The following is a 23,567-nucleotide window of genomic DNA, read 5'->3' as shown; positions in this document are numbered from 1 at the left end:
CATTATCTTCAAGAAAACATCAAGGGCTGATACTCTTGATTTAATTTAATAGTGTAGCATTATCTAAATCTATAACGTCATTTTTAATTGATCACATCGTATTGATTTCAGGACAATATTATAATATTTTGTTTAGAGAAAAATTACTATAACATAGTTTGTAATATTTCAGGATGGATGGTCACCTTTACATTTGGCTGCACAAAACGGCCACACAGATGTTTGCACTATTTTGCTCAAGGAAGGTGCTAAATTGGATCTTCAGGCCAAAGTAAGTGTTACACACATTAATAATAATATTACTATATAATTAAGTGTGATTTAAAAAGTGTTTAATTTTACAATTTAAAGGGCGTGTCAGTAATAACATACCTAAATGAAGCAACCACATCGCGGGTCATATTACAGATCATTTTTGTTGCAACTAAATTGTCGAGAACTGCACGGTTGTACCCCTCACATGGTTCGGAACACCGCTGCCTCGTCAAGGTTAATCTTGAAATTGGAAAGTCAGATTAACCAAGGTTTTGTAACAACTGGTGTCACACTTGGTAATAACTTGTTTAATCTTTATAAATATTCATAATAATTACTAGAGGGTGAGCTCGCTTCTCTCGCTCCCCCTCTAGGAAGTGTAGACGATGGTTCTCGGAATAATAATGACTCTGGTCGTAAACAGTTTTAGAAGGACATTCTGGCCTGGACAATTTCGGTCGGTTACTATGCTTTTGATATTCGTAAAACTAAACGTACTCACTAACCTAAGTGTATTAGATGATTATATTATATACCTTCACACGCGCGGTCCGAAAATAAACAAAAACACAAAATGGCTATCGCCACCAAGCACTTGAAACAGGTAGTTGTTTTACAACTCCCTGGTTGAAACCAACACCTTACCGTGAACCCGGAAATTACTTCTACCGCGCGTAGAGTTAAAATTTACTGATTGAAATCAGAAAATTTCTTATAAAACCCTTTATAATATCTTCCTAAGATTGAAATATGGAACAATAGCGTCGATGTGAAAACTAATGTTATCAAATCTACGTTTCGCGGTACATCTGGGAGAGATAAGGTAGGTATCCAAGGGGGAGATTTGTACCGAAGTGTTTGCATTGTGCTCGCCTTTGTCAGAATTAACCATAATTTATATATAGATTATCATCGGTACATTATAATATTTATACATTGTCTACTACTGTAATAATAACGTCACGTCGTATCGTAGTGTATACACAATTTATAACATATTAAACATTATGAGCTATTTCTTCATTAAGTTTTAAACAGTCTGAGTTACAATAATATTAAATAGCCAAACCATATACAGTATAATTAATATAAATTAGTTCATTTTTTTTAGTTTGTTTAAAGAGAGAAATATGGAATATTTTTACTCAAATGTATATCAATGTACATGTCACGTTCACATGTGGGACAGCTGCATGAGTTTCGTACAGATGTTTTATTGTGACTACAGCGAATTTGTAGTTGCAACCCGGACATCGCAAAGTGATAACGAACTCGGAAGTAACTTTACCGCCGTTAAAAGTCTACCGATGACATCAGAAAATAAAAAAAACCTTAATACTATCTTTTCTAAGACACATGGCGTATTGTTTCGCTAACATGTCAATGGTATCTACCAGATCAGCAACATGTTGACTTTTTCAATTTGCTTCGTTTGTGCCGGTAAAATGTTCGATTGCAAAGGTTGAGGCTTCGTGGGTTAAAATCCAAAAGTACTGAGTTCATGTTCTATTCCATTGTTCAAATTTCTCTCTTAGGCAGATATTATAGAAAGTTTTAAAACAACATTTCTAATTTCATCGGCAGGGGTTTTTTTTCACGGGCAACGCCTGTAGTTTAAACAAAATGAAATTATACTGCAAAAAAAAAGTCCAGCATATTAAAACATCATCGAGGTATTTTGCAGGGAAAATTGTAAAATCAGTATATAAAATTATATCAGAAATCGATATAGCCGATTGGTAGCTGAGTTGTTGAGTTGCTGTTATGTTTGAACAGACTGCGCGCTATCTGTATGTACTGCATCGTCATTGAGACCAGTGATGCTTTGGTTCATGTTGCAAGCCGTTTAAAACGTGTTTCTTATTAACTGATGATCAAATCAAATCAAATCAAATCTTTATTCGTTCCATATATACTAAATTGTACATGGAAAAATTGTTTTCCTCGACAGAAAAATATGGTAAAACATTCATAATTACATCATACATAGAACAAATTTACAATTTAAAAACATTAATTAAAACATCCATCAACAGTAAAACTTTAAAATATATATTGCATGTGCGCTATTATGATCTAACAATCTTTGAGTTAAAAATATGAGTTGAATTTGGTACAAAAGACAGTCGGTTTCTTGACGTATCAGCTCTAGGAGCCCGTAACCGGTCTGACTTGTTCTTAAAAAATATCATATGCAATGGATGTTTCTTATCTTCTAAAATTTTACTTAATTTACTTAGGACCTGTTTTTCATAAAGATATTTTAAATCATTAACCGTACAACCAATTATATTTGATGCTATCTTAGTAATTCTAATGAGACCTTTCTTGTGTGTTTCATTTAAATTACCGAACCAAGCAATAAAAGAGATAACTAGTACTGATTGAATAACTGTTTCATAGAATAATTTTAGAGTACCACAGCTAACATTAATTTCTTTAGCTTTCTTAGGAAATATAACCTTTGGTGACCTTTCTTAATTATCTCGGCCGTATTTTTTTCAAAACTAAGTTGATCATCAATATGTGTACCAAGATATTTGGTTCATGAACACGTTCAATTGTCTGATCATTAACTATCAGATAACTCTTTTTCTTTTCTTTTTCCTAAAATCCCATATAATTTCTTTAGTTTTATTAAAATTAATCTTAAGGTAATTGTCATTGCACCATGACATTAATTTAACATATTCAGCCTTATACACATGATCGTCAGCATTTTTCAATAGACCAATCAGTACCATGTCATCTGCGTCTTTGATTATATGACACAATGCTACATGAAGATCGACATTCACTAGTATATATTGTAAATAAACTTGGTGACAGACAACACCCCTGGGGTGCACCAGAGTTGATCCTTCTAATCTCTGAGATAGATTTACCAACTTTAACATAATGTTGCCGATTTGTAAGAAAATCACCAACCCATAGAGCAAGGTAAGTATTAACCTTCCATTCAGACATTTTATTCATTAAAATATGAGGCTGCATCAAATTAAATGCCGATGAAAAGTCTATGAGTAGCCCTCGAGCATAGGTCCCCTTCTTATCTAAATGTGAAACCACCAGGTCTAACAAGGTTATAATTACATCATCGACCCCTATATTACATTAATATGCAAATTGGTTAGTATCCATAAAATCACTACATTCAGACATTAGTTGACTTCTAACAATTTTCTAAAGGATCTTCATTAGAATAGATGTTAATGCCACTGGTCTGAAGTCGTTAATGATTTTAGGGTTACACATTTTCGGAACAGGTATAATCTCAGAGACCTTCCATAGATCAGGTACCACCCCCGTATTCAGTGAACACTGGAAAAGCTGGCTTATTATTGGTGAAAGCTGAGAGGCACATGATCTAATCAAACGCCCTGATACACCGTCCGGACCCTTTGCTTTACTAACATTTACCCTTTCCATATATTTCTTAACATCATCTACATCAATTTTTATTGCACTTTTATCATTCATTTCATTTTTAAACCGTTCAGCAGATGCAGTCATTTCACATTTAAAATTTATTTCATCAAATCTAGAATAAAAAATATTAAAATCATTTGGTTTAAAACTGTGTTCAATTTCATTATTTTTCTTCCTAATACCTGTAATTTTCCTAACTCCATTCCAGGCCTGACGGGTGTCCCGGCACTTGAATTTGTTCTCATTTTTTTCTTCATATTCTTTTTTACATGCTTTGATTTTATTATTTACACATTTTTGAATCTTTTTCTTTTCCATCTCGTTGCATTTGTTTTTGGATGCAATATATTTCTTAAGTAATTCCTTTCTTACATCTTTTGTGAGCCAAGGCTTATTATTATTAAATATTCTAATTTTCTTTTTGGGTAATGATTGTCATTACTTGGTGTTTGATTTAAACTAAATAATATATTGATTATACCAATTAGGCCTACCGCAAATATTTGAATAAACGCCCCTCGCCAATAAAACATCTTTGGAATATCCAACCTCCACCCTCTAATAAACGCTCCGCCACGTACATTTATACACACAATATTGTATTCTAAAACAAACACAATTATACTAATTGTTGAATAATTCATTGACTGCTATGTCTATTTATTTATCAAGCATATTCATACAATTGTTTACTGTTATCACTTCTTGATAATATCAAACACGGTGTTGTACTTATTCATATCCAAGGTAATTTATTTTTATTATAAAATGTTAAATAAAGTACTATTGTTGCTGTAAAACTAACGCTCATAAGATTCATTTTAAAGAAATTAATACTAAAATTACAGACAATGGTTAATACAATAAACAAGCAATTCAAATTCAATTCAACTTTCATTTAAGATAAACTGTTCATATTCATGAAAGAAATGAAATACATTGAGTCGAAGATAGATATCAGAAAAGGACAGTTACTAGAGTTCTAATACATATTATTGTTAGTACCTACTACACAGATTGACGTAAAGCGGTTAATTACATATAGGTATTAGAGAAATCAACAACAAAGATTCAATAACCTTCTGACAACGGACAAGAGAAATGCTTCTCTGTTACTTGCAAATCTAAAGTCGACTCGATCAAATCCTTATTTCCAATATATAATTGGAGTCATAATATTAAATAAAAACGATGTACATTAATATAAAATAATACACAAATTAAGTAAGAAAAAAATAATCCGAAAATAAGTGCATTTTTTTGTTTATCTGAATGAGTGTGAATTGAGTGTTTGCTTGATGGCGGCTAGTTTGAAGGATGAGTATGCAGTGACAATTGCTAATTTATTCTGTTTTACTTGTTTTTACACAGTGGGAGAGCCAGTCGACAAATCGTGTCAAATTTCGACTCGGAGAGGGCGCCCTACTTTTCTAATTTAGTTCAAAATTGCTAAATTTTAGGGTGTTTGAAAAACACAATATTTGTAAATTTAGCTGATTATCGGAAAAATATTGTTAGTGAAATAAATTCATAAATGGTTGTGATATATTGTCATGTAAAATTAAATGTATTTGAACAAAACGATAATCTGTAATTTAACGGCAAAATAAACCAATGTCTTTTTTCCGAAATTGTAGCCTACTCTAGAAAATCGTTAAAATAAAATATTTAGAAAAATTGAACAGTCCTGAATTTAAAATCCCTGTTAGAAAAATTAATAATCCACAGAATACGATATTAAGATACAAAATTCGGTTGTTGGGATGCAGCTCCGACTATTCAAACTAAAGGTATCTCTATTTGTTCCATCGAAAACTAGCGAAACCGCCATTTTGTAAACACGTCGTCATCGTGTTTATGAATTTATTTATAGCGAACGATATACGCGATGTTTATAATTGTCCGCGTATAAGAATTCATATAAATAAATACATTCCAATACAACGTATATTATTACTTGTTTATTTATCACAATATACATTTTAGTTAAGGAATATTTATCATAACTATTATAATAGCTTTTATACGAGTCCGAGGCCTAGCCCTATTTAGCGAACGATTGTTCCAGGGGCGGAAAGTCACTTAGTGACGTTGTGATCGGGCCTAGGTAATATTAATAATATGACCTGAAATAAGCGGCTAACAAGAACTGTTATATACTTGCTTACAATTGTTTTGTTATCGATGAACAAATAAGCAATTAGATTGAATAACAAATTATTTATTCATTTTTTTTTTGTAAAAACATGTACAAACTATAGTAGTACTGTTAATATAAATAATAGTAATACAGTAATAGTATTAATAAAATATAATATAGGCCTAGCATACAATAAATATTCAATTTTTAAGGTCTACCACATGACAATAACATAATTTACAGAGTATAACTCGCATTCAACATAAAACATTTGTATTGTAATTCATCTAAATCCTCTGCAACATACATATATTATTTGCAATTCAACATTTTGTTTTAAATTATTAAATTATAGTTTGGGTATGACAATGTCGGTAGGTACCGGTGTCATCTTTTTATCCATTTCACTCTCAATTTGAAGTCACAATGACGAAGAACTCTGCATCATCAACGATTCCTGAAAGTGTCAGAAAAAATAATAAATATTATTTAAAAAAAATGTTAATGTCTGGCTGTATATATAATTATAATATTATATGATGTCCTAAGAAGTAAAACGGGGGGGGGGGGGGGGGCTGTATTTTATTATTTAAATTACAGTATTTACTATTATTATTTATATAATCTAGGCCAACTAGTAGTAGCCTAGCTAGGCATCTATTGAGCCTAATAAATCAAATAATAAATGAAAAAAAAAATAATAATATTAATACTGATTGAAAAAAGTATTTTTGGGAGGATCAGATCACCAGGCTAGGCCGGCCAGGACCAATGATACTCGTAATCAGTACAACTTAACGATTATCGGATCAGCATCAACACAGTACAACACACGTCTCGCTATCGCCTATACTGATACACGTGTCTCGCGTTGCCGAAACCACGCTCACAGCTACAAAATGTACCTACCTTTCGAGGCCTGAGAATACACCAACAAATTTTTAACAGGATAGAAATATATCATACTCGATTAAACGATTAAACTAATATTATTCTTGATAAAACAATTGATTATAATTTTTGTAATTTGTTGGGATGCACCTCCGACTATGGACAGAAAATGGACAACAAAACAGTAGTCAAATCGTACCACATTTATAAATTTCACGAGTCCCGACTTCAGTCGCCGAATGTATTGTATTAGCTTTGGTTTCTTTGAAGGAAACCGATTGGTTATCCAATTATACTTATTAGGAAATGCTTTTACCATAATAGGTAATGTTGGGCGGTTCATAAATATTCATGAGAGCTTAAAATAAAACAGCACTTATTTGCTAGGCGACGAAAAATCGTGGTTTCAGTTTTCAACGATAGGTGGCGCTTCAAAATCGTCAATGCGGAAGTAAGTCGATTTTACACGATTTAACGGTCAAAACGCGAAGTGCCTTTCCCCCACTGTAATATTTTCTATTCCCAACACATGAACGAAAAGAAAACCTATTTAAGCTTACAGAAAATAGTGCAATCTGTGGGTACTTAACATAAAGAATTTAAACTAGAATGTTTGCCGTTTCTCGGTAACATGTTTTATCTAACCAAGTAAAAAGAGAAAACATATTATATTAATATTAATAAATAGATTTTTTTTTCAATAACGAGGATTTCATTGCATGTTTATGAGAGTTTAAAATCGCCTATTATGACACCAACCAAATATATTGGGATATACATAATTCAAATAATTATGTCAGGTATAGAAAATGTAAGTCGCTTAGTATACGAAAATAGACTAATTACCTTATGTAACGTTTTTTGTCAGTATGCTATACTATGATATTTACGTACATATACAGCAATACCTTCAACTCGATTATGTTGACAATAATAATTAATGTTTAGCTATAATTTGTGTCATCAGTGATGTTTTCAGATTGAACTTGAACTCATCAGTCATACATTATAGTGATTTCTGGTTTTGACAAATTTAATTTGTCAAATCAAAAATCACTATAATAAAAACTGATTACATTCCAATTATCAGGAAACAATGGTACAACGACGTAAACTTACTGTGAGCTTCTGCATTTAAATTAGGCCTGTACTATTACAAATAACAGTTCCAACTAGAGGGTACTCTGAGAGTACAAACCTCCGCCTACTGTAAAATTCCCCTACATAAAATGTCTCTGGAAAATATATATATATATATTTATTTTTTATTTTTTTTTATTAGTTCTAAGTGTAAATAGGCTAACTACACACTGCAAAGTTGTGGATGAAAGTTTGGTGTAATGATTATGTATCCAGCCTCTCACAGTTGAGGTCGCAGGTTTAAGTCACACCGAGGTTTTTTTTTTAATTTTTTTTTTTATTTCTTTTTTTTTGTTTTTTGTGAACCTTGATCTTTGACCCTGACTCTTCAAAATTTAACCACAATTATATGATGAATCATTGATCATTGTGGCTAAATTTAGTGAGAATTGGATAAAAACTGTGGTCTCTAGGCAGTAAAATAGTTTTTTGTTAGTTGTGACCTTGACCTATGACATTTCGCCTCAAATTCTAACTCGTCCGAGCTTTTGAGGCATAGATCATTGCTAAGCTAACTAATTACGTAATTCGTATAATCAATAACAATAATTGCCTTGGAGGGGGTCTAACTAGCGGCAGAAAACTCCCAAGGGGAGTAGGAGGGATATTTGCATAATTTTGGTCAAACTATAATAAGTTTAAGCTGATGCAAGTTAAAGGATATCTGGTTTCTGCTAAATAAACCAGCCAACTCTCAATGAGTATGAATGGCATTTATCTAGAAATAGGGATGAAGCTGAGGTTTATAGAATTCCAATTACATCTGATTTAAAACATGATGATAAATAATCCAGGGCATCTTTCGTGATTAATATCGGGTTAACCCAATGTTCTGGTTCAAATTTAGCCCCTGTTGATTTTACAGCAGTTATCAAAGCCCGCCGTTTGTCAGATGTTACTGCGCTCAATACCAGTATAGCTTCTTTTAAGCTGCAATAAGGATTTTCATATCAATTAAGAACCAAGTTTATGTATGTAAGGATAAGTTGGAACTGAAATGTATTGTTTTAACAATATAATACAATACAATAACAATCCAATAAAATTATGCTTCACGTATACAGTTGACATTTGATTTAGAAGATGAGAAAACTACACTATTTTCATGCATATAAGCTTTTAAAATTTGTCTGAAAATCATAAATAATATTAAAACACGTAAACAATAAAAAAAACAATTATCTGGAACGCCAAAAAATATCGTGCAAAGCCATAATGCGTGATTTTAGCCCTCTATTATTACCATTATTTAAATCTATAACGTTATTTTTAATTGATTACATCGTATTGATTGCAGGACAATATTATAATACTTTGTTTAGAGTAAAAAATACTATAACATAATGTTTGTAATATTTCAGAATGGAGCGTCACCTTTATATGTGGCTGCACTAAAGGGCCAAACGGATGTTTGCACTATTTTGCTCAAGGCAGGTGCTAATTTGGATCTTCAGGAGAATGTAAGTGCTACAAACATTAATAATAATATGTACTACAGTATATAATTCAGTGTGATTAAAACAAAGTGCTAATTTTACAATTTTTAAAGGGCGTATCAGTAATAACATACCTAAATGAACCAACTTAGGCCTCTTTGTAGTGAGGATGACTGTATTGTCGAGAACTGCACGGTACCCCTCACGTAATTCGGAACAACGCTGCCTCATCAATGTTAATCTTGACATTGGGAAGTAAGATAAATCAAAGACAGTTTTTAAGTCGCAGTCATTTAAAGCCCTGAATCTCCAAGTAAGATCTCACCACAGAACTTAATATTATTTTCAAATTAATGATCCCGAAACGCAAGAAAGGACACAAATAGGGTCCATTCCTGATAAGTACTGTCTTAAAAAAGACACATCGCATATAATTACTATCTGTAAACCCCGTTTGTACTGTGTCGCACTTGTAGTAATCGAGCTGTCGCACTTTGTAATAACTGTCTGTCGCACTTTGTAATAATTATTTTAATTTGATTATTTCATAAACTTTATGAATTAATAAATATTACTGCATTGTTATTACGCATTTCACTAATACTATTTTGCGACTTCCGAGTTTTTGCTCCCCTCCAATGTTTGTTTTGCTTTTTTTACGGCCACGCGTAACATTCCAAGCTGTCTACACTATAACATTAGTGTGCCCAAAATTTGGTAATTTGGTAATTATATGACATCATCATGTCCATATATGGGCACATCACATTTTTGTTTGTGCAAAAAAACGATCAACAAATCAATTATATTAAAACATCATCGAATTATATTGCGGGTAAATTTTAAAATCAGTATATACAATTTTAAATATCATAAACGGGGTATATGACTACATCGGGAGAACTGATTATAGCTGTAATCATAGATGTATTTTAAATCAGGTAAAATCTCGATATAGCCGAATGGTAGCCGAGTTGTTGAGTTGATGTTAGATTTGAACAGGTTGCGCGCTATCTGCATTTATCGCCGTTGAGACCCGAGATACGAACGCCCTCTCCCCCATAAAACATCTTTGGTATATTCAACCTCCACCCTCTAATAAACGCCACGCCACCCACATATATTTATACACACAATTCTGTATTATTATAACACAAATATAATTATATTATGTTGAATAATTGATTAACTGTTATATCTATTTAACAATTATTTTCATACAATTGTTTACTGTTATCACTTATTGATAATACGAAATACAGTGTTGTACTTGTTCATATCTAGGTGAATTTATTTTATTATGAAATTAATGTTACCAACAAATGCCTTCCCCAAACACCCACCCCGACATCACAACAACATCATTGTTTGTATATTTCTCATTACTATACATAGATCTGACGATGTGTGTGACCATCATAAAAAGCTTGTTAAAATGTTTCAATTCGGTTTCAATAGTAATAGGATGGGATGCGATGATATGATATTTTTAAGACGAATCTAAAACTTGCTTCCTTACTAAATTCTAGTGAATTTGGTTCATTTGAATATGCGTACGTTACGAATATATCAAGACCTAACTACTGAAAAAAAGTCTTCCTGGTTTTTATGGCAGAATTTTGCCATATTTTGTATTCGACAATATTAAGGGAAATTCATGTTTTTTCGTCTTGATTTCTGTTACAAATATTTTCTTACTGTGAATGTTCTTACTGTTAGATATATAAACACATATACAAAGAACATTTATTACTGTGACTGTGGGTAGGCTCTACTGCTGGATATATAAACACATAATACACAAATAAAAACTGTATTACTGAGAGTTGCTTCTCAACGTTTGTATTAATTAATAATTATAAAAATATAAACGTCGTAGTGGTGTATCGTTACATGTACTTTACTATTTCAATCGACTATAAAAGAGACAGTTTTAAAAAAGTATTAAATCGTAAATGTTTTACTTTGTTTAGTGGTATATTATTGATAGGCCTATAAAACATTTAAAACGATATTTCGTTACTGAGTGGATAAAGAATTTGTTTAAAAATTGATCTTCCCATCCTCTTCCCCATCCCTCAACTCTAATGTATATACAAAACACAAATTGGGTTTGTTTAAATGAGTTAAAATAAAAAACTTGGACTCATTTTTAAGACAAGTTTCTCCTTCGGAAGTAGGCCTAATTCCATGGGTGTTAATTTTAGTTGACTACATTAATCATCGTGTCTATTTATTCGTTTCGGAAAACGACAATGTATTTATAGTCCTTCGGTAAGTACATTTAAAATCGCCAGTTTTTTACGCTGGAATTACTGTGTATTTGAGAACTATCTGTGGACACGACCTAGAAGGTATGCTCGCTTCGCTCGCGTACTATCTAGTGATAATAATTAATAATAATTGCTTATATAGCGATATAGTTGATCAAAGCCCTTAACATATTTTGTTACAAGTTTAAGATATAAAAATAGAGATCTCAATGAAAAATGACATATAGGAAAATATAAATATATAAAAATATAGAAGTCTCAGATATAAAAACTACTTGGGAAATAAATACGTTTTAAGAAAAGCGTTTAAACAAAACAATCGATTCAGCCATTCTAATTTGTGCTGGAAGAGCATTCAAGAACACAGGTTCATACTTGAAAAATCTTGAAAGTAATCTGGTGCTAGGTTTGCGAGACAGTTATAAACATGCAAAAGTACCTTACTTTGGATTCTACAATGAATGAAAAGCCAATGAAGCTCGTTGAGAAGAGGTTCTGCTCTTACATTCAAAGGCACCTAAAATACTCGGTTTTGTAGTCTTTGCAATCGCTGTCTGTGTTAAATTAATAGATATACCAACAAACGGCGAATTAAAATAGTCCAATCTAGAGAGAACAAGGGACCTAGTCGCCTCAGCGCATGTCTTATTATCTAAGAATGTCTTATTCTACGTAGACCTCTTTGATACCAGTTAACAGTGCGACGAATCATATTAATATGAGTTGTCATGCTAAGGTCTGTATCAAAGATTCGTAAAGGTATCTGATGGTTTCCGAATGTCACCACAAATATTAAGTTCAATTTTAGTATCATTAATATTAACCTGTTGTGGAACCAAAACTAAAAGTTCTGTCTTTTGCTCATTAAGCGTACGTAAGTTTGTTTTTACACATCCATATTTTAAGTTTTTTGATACAGATTATTAATCTAAAAAATAGACACTTCTAAGTCACCGGCTATTTTAGGATCAAAGTTTGAATAAAGTTGGGTATCATCAGCATATAGATGATACCCAACATTATGAAACTTTATAATATCGGCAATAGGTCTAGTATACGCTGTAAAAAATGCCGGGCTAATTGTTGACCCCTGTGGGACACCGACTTTAATTTTTGTTTTTACAGATTCACAACCCAACAATTTGACCTTGTAACGTCGGTTGTCTAAATATGATTCAATTCAATTTATAGCACCAAATTTGATACTCAAACTCATTAGATAATCTATTAATTAAAACTGTATGGTCCACTGTGTCGAACACGGATGACACGTATCAATTATTGCTTATAACCACGCGACCTGTGGCAAAGTTGTGGAGAATATATGCTTTGACTTTTAACAAAGCCGTTTCTGTAGTACGCTGATGTATAGACCAACTTTCTTTCTTTCTTTTTATTTCAATAAACAGTGGCCTCCGGCCCATTTCACATAATAAAATCTATATTATTTTTGGAAATACAGGTTTTTCTCTTTTCATAAGCTTTACATAATAGGTTGCAAATACTTAATTTTTTTGGGTTTCATTGTTTATAGGCCTATGTATATTTTTTTTAATGTAGCCTATACATTTAAATCAGACATATATTTTTTTCTAATGTTTTTATAAAAAGGACAGTAAAAAAGAAAATGTTTTTCATCTTCTAAACTTAATTGATCACAAAACATGCATATTCTAGACTCTCGGTTAATTTTTAAATGTTGCCCCTTTTCAATCAACAGATTATGGCACGATAATGTAAAGCGTGATTTTCCGCCTGTTTAATTTTCATCGTGTTCCAATCCCCCTTATTATTAAAATAAAAACCTAAATATTTATATTATTTTACTATTTCTATATTGATATTATTTATGTACCATTTTTCATCCCCACCATTTCGGAACACCATACGTTGGGGATTACGAATATTAAAGGACAAGCCTAAGGCAAGAGGCGTTCGTAGAGTTCTCTATTTTCCGAAGAAACCAACCGTGATAAATTGTAATTAATGGGCTTACTTATGACATATAGGCTAGGCCTAAATATCTTTTCTTCAGTTGCTTAGGCTTGGATTTGCTCCTACAGTATTTGCGAAAAAAATGTGGGCTTGATAAGTTCAAATTTAGTTTAATTTAGCACTCACTTTTCTGGAATTCATGTTGTTGACCATACTTAACTAAAGTAGACTATAGACCTGGGCTGTTATAACCACTAAGGTATCAACTCCTATTAATTGCCTTATTTTATGAAATTGAAAAGTGGCCGATTACGGGAGGTTCTGCCGATAGAGGGCCAAAATCACGTATTATGGCTATGCACGATATTTTTCGGCTTTCTTAACACAACGGGCCTCTACATTCTCTAGTTAATTGTATTAATGGTTTTATTTAAAAAATATGATTTTTTGATATATTTTTGGCCTGTATTTGGTGACGTGACCTTTAACCCCAAAATATAGCAATAGTTGACTTTTTATTTTTACTTCCTATTATGGTTAATAACAGAAAAAAATGTCATGCAGTATCAAATCCATTGCTTTTTTCCAGAAAATTTGGTTTCCCGAGTGTTGACCTTGTTAATATTATTACTTCATATGAATATACAACCCAATATTGATAAACAAAGTAATGTTGAATCAATACATTAACGTGCTTGCAAAATTATTTTAGTAAAGAATATATGAGCAATAATATGGCGCACATGAACCGGCGTGTACTCTTAATACTTTACGTGATAGAAGGTAAGGATGGAAATATAAGTACATCAACCTGAAGAAAGATTATAGTAGACATATTTAAAAGAACTAAAGAACTAATCACAGAAATATCACAGGAATATTAAATAAATTGTCAGTATTAATTATATTAGAATTGAACATCTTAAAAAGAACAAGGCCAACAGCCATTAAGTCGCGTGCTACAATGCATAGTGATACCGGACCGACAGACAGACCGATAGACCGACAGATAGACCGACAGACCGACAGACAGACAGACCGACCAACATAGTGAACTATACTGACCGAAATTACTGAACATGTTTAAAAATGTTGAAATGTTTAAAAACATTTATATTTTTTTAATTTACACGTGCGTAGCCTGTCACTTTCGACGTGCTCGTATAACGTAATTTCGAGTTGAAAAGTAAGTCAAGAAAACAGAAATCGGGCAAAAAGAGTACGCAATAACATTTAACGCGCAGTGCGCGCGCAAAAATATGCGCACTCATGGCAATTTTGTAAACGCTTAAAATTGCCTGAAATGTACTCTTATTTCATCGAAAATAGATTTTGAAAATTTTAAGCGCGCGTACGCATGCGTTACATGCGCTACGCACGTAATTGTATTGCCATATGATTATTTATGCCCTGAAATTTATGAGTACCAATTCTAGTTAAATACAGAAGAAATGGAGGGCGTTTAAAAGCCCAAAGATTCAAGTAAGAAGTAAGATATGACAGTGGGTATATCAATGTCTCCAACAAAAAAACTTAAATGTTGAAGTTTTCAACTGTCGCAAAATTACACTAACCGTAGTCATCAAACTACATTATTCTATTACCCAATCAGTGCACTGTATCTATAGGTTCTTTGATAATTGTAGCAAAATAACTGACAGCAGAACTAGTGCCATCTTTCATATTAAGGACCACAACATCTTACCAAATTTGCAGTATATAAATGCTACGTACAAAAGTACCGTACTATACTATATAACAAAATAGTATACAAGCAAAACAAATGCATGTATATACAATACATTATCTTTAAGAAAACATCAAAGGTTAATAATCTTTATTTAAGTTAAAGCTTAGATACAGGCATGAATTTTAAATATAATATCTTGTTAATTGTACATAAATCAAATAATATATAGTAATAGACATCAAGACGAAAACACATGGATTTCCCTTAAAATGGTCAAATACAAAATTTGGTAACATTCTGTTATAAAAACCAGGAAGACTTTTTTCAGTAGTTAAGTAGTTTAACCTAGTTTAATTACATGTCTGGTGACTCTATAGAAGGTGAAAAAAGGTGGTGGATATACGGTGGATAATTTTACTATAGCATGAAAATAAAACTATGAAGTATTATCTATATTTAGTCCTCTGATAACATTTTTACCACACTGTTTATTTTTAGATTTTTTTTAAATTGTCTCTCTATTTACAACATTTGTGTACAAATGAATAGAGATTTTATTGTAATTTGAACTATCCACCACTGATAATAAAGTGCATATTTTCAACAAGCTCGTGTAACACACATAACATCACAAACATTATGAAACATAGGGGAATGCAAGATCAATAGAATTTGTTTGCCCTCACCTGGCTTTTAAGCTAGTTTTACTTGATCACATCGAAACAATTTCAATACAATATTAATTAGCTTTTTGGAGAAGACTATACTACTACTACTACTACTACTACAATAACATGATGTTTGTTATTATTTCAGAATGGATGGTCACCTTTAAATGTGGCTGCACAAGAGGGCCACACAGACGTTTGCACTATTTTGCTCAAGGCAGGTGCTAAAGTGGATCTTCCAAACAATGTAAGTGTTACAAATATTATTAATAACTGGTGCTATATAATTCAGTGTGATTTAATGGGCGTGCCGGTAATAATATAGGTAAATAAACCAACCACAATGCGGGTCATATTATAGACACTGTAATTTGTAGCGAGGATGACTGTACTGTCGATAACTGCACGGCGGTCGTACCTCTCACATAATTATGGTTCGGAACACCGGTGCCTTGTCAAGGTTAATATTGACTTTCGTTGTCTTTTAAAGCAATGGATACCTTCAAGCAAGATCTTACAAAATAACTCGTATTTGAGTTGTCACTACGTTTTAGAGCAGGACCATTTTTTTTTCATTGGAATCCTTTACATTGTAGAATTCAATTTAAGGTACTTGTGCATGTTGATAATATTAACTAATCTAAAATATTACATACAATAAACGCCGCTCGCCTTTTTTACGTAACAGTTTTAAGTATTGTTCTTTCTTCATTAAATGTACACATAATCGCGGGGAAGGTGTTGCTCTATAGGTACGTAAATAACAGCATACTGAAAACACATAAAGATACGATATGGGTGTCCTTTTCTTTTAAACATTTATACCTCAGGCTCAAACGAGGATTCATATGAAGTTTCACACTTAACCATTCAATAACATCTAATAATTAAATAACCGTTAACAATAAACACATAAATAAATATCTTACAAGTTCCCTTTACTCCCTCAATTATCTCTAGAGATGGCCTTTACCCCTTTCCTAATACTCAAAACCCAATTAAATACAATAAACAAATAAATGAATACAATAATAAATAAATAATTACTTCTATTCCAAATACACTCTACCCTAATTCCCCTATACGTATACTTGCATCATCGTTACACTTTACAATATTATTCAATTAATTTCATCATATAAATCTCGAATTACCCTCTTAAATACTATCCCCATTCTCTATGATCCAATTAATACAACACTTTCTCTATCTCGTCTTATATACTTCGATTATAAATCATTCATCTTCTAATATATTTTAGCCACTAATTTTATCAATTTGTCTTATGTTCGTTTCTTTTTCACATAATTATATAATACTCGTTATTTCATAATTCAGTATCTATTCCATATTTATAATAACAAAACTTTGTTTCACGCTATTTCTTAAATTCGTACATTATTCTATTCTCTTCCACACATATAATATTTGTTATTTCATAATTCATCTATCTATTCCATATATATAATTACAATAAGTTTACACGTTGATAATGCCATGTAAGTTCCAATCAGGTGGCTATTTCACACACCAGTAGCCGTTGTGTTTAACATTCCACGCATTATTTCTGTAACCATCCTTCTTTTCTTTAACGTCTTTCTCCAATTCAATGGCGTGTCGTACTAGTAGGCCTAGTAAGTTTTTCCTTTCCGTCTCGTTCAATTCCAATATCGTTACTATTCCGTATTCACAAGTGTTCTGGTTGCCAGAGTCCTTTAGTTATAAATTCAATTAGTCAATCCTTTCTTCAATGTAGCCTACCACTCAATTAACAGTCGTAAAAAGAGACCTCAGGTTAGAAATTAAGGAGTTATTTATTACACGACTACAATATCGCTGAAGTGTGCATCAAATATCTATATCTCTTACTTTGTGGTTTTCTTTATTTTCTCCGCTTAGCAACTTATCAATGCAACAATAGTAGTTTGCCACACCCAATCAAGAAATGCAACACTCAGCTTACTCCCAACTCCTGGTTTTCAACCTCGCGCCGTTCCCGCACACACTTTATATACCAACCCATCATCCAATAAGAGGCCGCTACGCATGAATGACCCCCTCATACGGTACAATGAAACAAAAATTAAATCACTTGTGACATTTCCCCCCCCCCCCCCACTCAAGAACAATGTATGGGGATATACATTTTCTAACTACATGAACTGCGGCTGAGATAATCCGCACCTACGTTATCGCTACCTTTGATAGCTTCAATTCGGAACCTGTATGGCTGGAGCGCGCCAGTGCCCAGCGCATTATTCTACCATTCGCTAATTTAGCTTTTTGCATGTAAACAAGGGGTTGATGGTCAGTTTCTAAGGTAAATTCTCGACCATATAGGTATGTTTCAAACTTACGTACACCCCAAATTATTGATAAACATTCCTTCTCCATAATAGAGTACGCTTTTTCCCGGGGTAGTAACTTCTTGCTGGCATAAGCCACAGGGAATTTTTCATTTCCATAATTTTGAAGGAGCACTGCTCCGATTCCCTCGTCACAGGCGTCTGTTCGCAGAATAAACGGTTTACTTAAATCTGGTAGACAAAGAATAGGTTTACTGGTTAGTTTTGACTTAAGTGTTTTGAAGGCATTTTCTTGACTTACCTCCCATCGTATCTTGTTTGGTTCTTGATTCTTCGTTCGATCCGTCAATGGAGACGCAATAGCAGAATAGTGTGGTATGAACCGACGATAATAATTAGTTGTTCCTAGGAATGATCGCAGTTGCTTTTTGGTTTCTGGTCGTTTTGCTTGAACGATGCTTTGAATTTTCTCAGGTCGTGGTTTCAGATGACCCTTCCCAACAACATGGCCCAAAAATTCAATAGATTCGTATCCGATGAAACACTTACTTGGTCTTGCTGTTAAATTAGCTGCTCGTAGACGACGAAATAATTCTTTTAGAATTGTTAAATGTTCTTCCCAAGAAGATGTATGTATTAAGATATCATCGATATAACTTGTGGTATTTTTCATTCCATGAAGTAATTTCCTCATTATTCTACTAAACGTAGCCGGGGCGTTTACCAAACCAAAGGGCATAACTTTAAATTGGAATAAACCGTTGGGCGTTACAAATGATGTAAGTTGTTTGGAACGTTCATCCATCGGTACCTGCCAATAACCTTTACTAAGATCTAGTTTTGTGAAATAATTATCAGTGGCTAATTTTGTAAATAACTCATCTTGGTCAGGTATTGGTTCTGCATCAAACACGGTGCTTTGGTTCACCTTCCTGAAATCCACACAGAATCTATTTGATCCATCCGGTTTTTTAACCAAAACAATTGGAGAAACACATGGAGCGCATGATGGTTCAATTACCCCCATGTTTAACATCATACTCACTTCATCTTTCACTGTATCCCGCAATGCGTGTGGTAATGGGTATGGTTTGGTTCGAATAGGCTCATCTGTACGAAGTTTTATGTCATGGTTGCCCAGAGTGGTTTTACCCGGTAAATCTGTGAGAACGTCCCTATAATTTGCAATAAGACGTTTTACCTCTTTTCTACCCATTTCATCACAATCGTCACTAATGTGGACATCGGCGATAGTTTCTTTAGCCTGCAAAGGATGAAGCTGCAAAAGGTTATCATTGGTCATTTGTAAAGCAATTGGAGCATCACTTACCATATCCTCACTTTCGATTACTGAAGTACATGCTACTTCCAGCGCCCCCTGTGAAACATCCGATTGGAACTCAGCTAGCGCGGCTCCAGATACATCTTGACGTTCATGATATCGTTTAAGAAGATTTGCATGAAATGTTTTTAACTTCCCATTCAGATCTATGCGGTAATCTAAATACCCCATTTTATCTATGATTGGAAACGGGCCTTTCCACTGAAGTAGAAGTTTGTTTCGGTCAGTTGGAAGTAAAAGCAAAACCTTATCACCTACTTGGAATTCTCGTGCTCGACTTTTCTTGTCGTAATACTTCTTGTATCTCCCTTTTGCTTTTTGTAGATTCTTTTGTGCAACTGCACACGTTTCGTTCAATCGTTCCTTTAAGTCTACAACATATTGATAAGTGTTCTTGGTTTCTGGCGTGTGAACTTCACCTGTCCATAACTCTCTTAAAATGGTCATAGGGCCTCGAAGGTTACGTCCATATAGAAGTTCAAAGGGTGAAAACCCAAGACTCTCTTGTGGAAACTCTCTAATGGCAAATAACAGAGGATATATATACCTATCCCGGTCGCTGGGTCGTTCCGCACACATCCGTTTTAGCATCTGTTTCAACGTGCCATTAAATCGTTCAACAAGACCATTGCAGGCCGGATGATACGGTGAAGTCATCATTTGCTTAATAGACAGTAGTTTGCATACTTGTTTCATCACCTCTGAAGTGAATTGTGACCCTTGATCCGTCAGCATTTCCTTCGGAATTTCAATTCTAGAAAAGACTTTGACTAAACCTTCCGCAACACGTTCAGCTTCTATACTTGGTAAAGCGATGGCTTCCGGGTACCTGGTAGCAAAATCTAGTATAGTTAAAATGTATCTATTTCTATTTTTAGAGATAGGATGAATTGGACCAACGATATCGACAGCTATGCGTTCAAATGGTGCTTCGATTAAAGGCATATTACCTAAAGGAACTTTGGCTACTCTACCTTTTTGAACGGTCCTTTGACAGATATCACAGGAACGGCAATATCTGGTAATGTCGGCGGTTATCCCTGGCCAATAGAAGTTCGTTAAGACTTTGTCGGTGGTTTTCTTGGCACCTTGATGGCCGCCTAATAATGATTCGTGCGCCTGTCGCATTACTTGATGTCGCAAAGACTTTGGGACAACGAGTTGAGTAAATATATTTCCATGTTCAACTGACGGAGAGCTGAATTTCCTATACAAAAGATTATTTTTATAGAAGAAATGAGAAGTTGCGTTACTTTTACTTACGCGAACACCTTCATTTTCTGCCAGTTCTTTCACTTTTCGGAGTGTTACATCTGTATTTTGTGCGTTCCTTAAATTCTCAACGGTAATGACTTGATCGACTGCTTCTAGAGTTTTGAGTGATTTAAATGGTTTTGATTGTGTTATAGCTTGTGCCCGAGTAGTGACTGCACATGCTGGGACGTTTCGTCCTGTCCACGTTTTGTCGGGATCATCCGGAGACTGAACACCTTCTATATTCCCTAATATAAGATCAAAAATTGGATTATCCATACATAACGCCTGAGTCATACCTGTAAAATAAGGAGTATTTACTTGTATTGTAGCAAGCGGCAGCCTTCTCACAGTACCGTCAATTAACACACATGTTTTCACGTTACCAGTAAATTGATCTGGGGATACATAACACTGTTTTATGACAACGCCATTGCAACCACTATCCCGTAAGACTGTTACCTTGTGTTGCCCAACCAATCCAGGAGAAACGGGCATACTTCCTGGACCAGATCCCTTCCACGCTGCACTCATGATAGGAAGAAGATTACCACATTTTAAAGTTACATAACTAGATTTGTTATCCATACAACACCTATTCAATTTATGAGGGTTTGAACTAATTATCATACCTCCACAATTTTCCGGGGTTTGGAAAGGATTAGGGTTAACTGTACCATTGGATTGTTCCTGCTGTAAAATTAAAGACTTGGGTTCCTCATGAGGAGGACCATTATATGGGTTACGTAATCCAGCACACTTATCTACATCTTGTCTACAATTTTTTGCCAAATGACCCTTTCCATGACATCTATAACATGTAAGGCCGGTATTTGGTTTAAAAGCAGTTGTGGCCCGACAATTTCTTGCTAAATGTCCTACCCGATGACAGAGAAAACAAGTAATGGGATTTGACCTAACTTGGGGATTATTAATGATGGGTACCGGTTCTTGGGTTACCTGTCTATGAGTGGTGGTAGGCAATCTTTTTGCTGCTATTATATTTCCGAACATACCTCCTCGTGCTTCTAGGTACTGCTCAGCAATATCAGCCATTTCACCGATAGTTTTTGGCTGACGTTCCCGAAGAAATAACGCTAACTCTCGACCACATCCATCAGTAAACTGCTCTCTCAATAGAAGGTCTTTCAGTCCATCATATGATTGTGTTGCTTCTGCCAATTCAATCCACCTGGTAAGATAATTTCCTATCCTTGCTGCGAACTGATGACCACTTTCTCCTGTCTCTGGTTTCGCCAATCGAAGTTTATTTCGGAACCCATCTGCCGTTAACTGAAATCTTTTCAGAAGTGCTGTTTTCAATGTCCGGTAATTATCTGCATCCTCTGTGGAAAGTCTAGAATACCCTTCGAGAGATTTTCCCGTTAGTAAAGCACTTACATTTATAGCCCAGTATTCAATACTCCATCCCTGACTAACTGCATACCTTTCATATCGTTTCAAATAGGAATCCAGGTCATCCTTTCCTTCATTGAAAGCGGGCAACTTGGGAGTTCGAGCATTTATCTTATTGGTGTTTGGGTCGCATGTTTTAACTCGAGGAGTGTCCCCTCCCTCTAATTTAACCTTTTCTAACATTAACTGCATTTCTAATATCTGTTGGTCATTTCTGCGCAATTCTAATTGATGAGCCCTCTCCTCTCGTTCCTCTTTCTGCTTTTCTTTCTTTTCAAATTCCTCACTTTTCTCTCTCTCACTGACAAACTCTCGCAATTCCATGCCACTATAACCCAACGCCTTACCAGCCTCGACGAGTCTTTCAAGATCCATGATGCACACTGTAGCCTTATCGTTTTCAATATCTGTAATAAGAACACTAAAATGCTGTTATTTTTTTTCTGTATTTTTTTTTTAAATTGGCACTCTCCCGGACGAGCCCCCATAAATGTCACGAAACCTTGCCAATTTAGTTATACAGAAAACAATTACAAATTACTTCAAGAGCTTCTATCGTTATTTTAATTTTTTTTTTTTCCTTTTCTTTTAAACATTTATACCTCAGGCTCAAACGAGGATTCATATGAAGTTTCACACTTAACCATTCAATAACATCTAATAAATAAATACCCGTTAACAATAAACACATAAATCTTACAAGTTCCCTTTACTCCCTCAATTATCTCTAGAGATGGCCTTTACCCCTTTCCTAATACTCAAACCCCAATTAAATACAATAAACAAATAAATGAATACAATAATAAATAAATAATTACTTCTATTCCAAATACACTCTACCCTAATTCCCCTATACGTATACTTGCATCATCGTTACACTTTACAATATTATTCAATTAATTTCATCATATAAATCTCGAATTACCCTCTTAAATACTATCCCCATTCTCTATGATCCAATTAATACAACACTTTCTCTATCTCGTCTTATATACTTCGATTATAAATCATTCATCTTCTAATATATTTTAGCCACTAATTTTATCAATTTGTCTTATGTTCGTTTCTTTTTCACATAATTATATAATACTCGTTATTTCATAATTCAGTATCTATTCCATATTTATAATAACAAAACTTTGTTTCACGCTATTTCTTAAATTCGTACATTATTCTATTCTCTTCCACACATATAATATTTGTTATTTCATAATTCATCTATCTATTCCATATATATAATTACAATAAATTTACACGTTGATAATGCCATGTAAGTTCCAATCAGGTGGCTATTTCACACACCAGTAGCCGTTGTGTTTAACATTCCACGCATTATTTCTGTAACCATCCTTCTTTTCTTTAACGTCTTTCTTTAATGTCTCCAATTCAATG

General features: G+C 33.6%; 1 protein-coding gene across 1 annotated transcript in view; it reads left to right on the top strand.

Moving 5' to 3' along the window:
- Positions 1 to 23,567, top strand: part of LOC140049702 (uncharacterized) — a 56,079-nt gene that overhangs the window by 12,190 nt on the left and 20,322 nt on the right. The window contains exons 4-6 of the mRNA XM_072094651.1: positions 173 to 271; positions 9,217 to 9,315; positions 16,006 to 16,104. Coding sequence (XP_071950752.1) covers positions 173 to 271; positions 9,217 to 9,315; positions 16,006 to 16,104 — 297 coding nt within the window. The remainder of the gene's footprint in view (positions 1 to 172; positions 272 to 9,216; positions 9,316 to 16,005; positions 16,105 to 23,567) is intronic.

The sequence above is a fragment of the Antedon mediterranea genome, chromosome 5 (assembly GCF_964355755.1).
Source record: "Antedon mediterranea chromosome 5, ecAntMedi1.1, whole genome shotgun sequence".
Lineage (NCBI taxonomy): Eukaryota > Metazoa > Echinodermata > Crinoidea > Comatulida > Antedonidae > Antedon > Antedon mediterranea.
The sequence above is the reverse complement of the archived record's forward strand: the minus strand, read 5'-3'. Positions and strand labels throughout refer to the sequence as shown.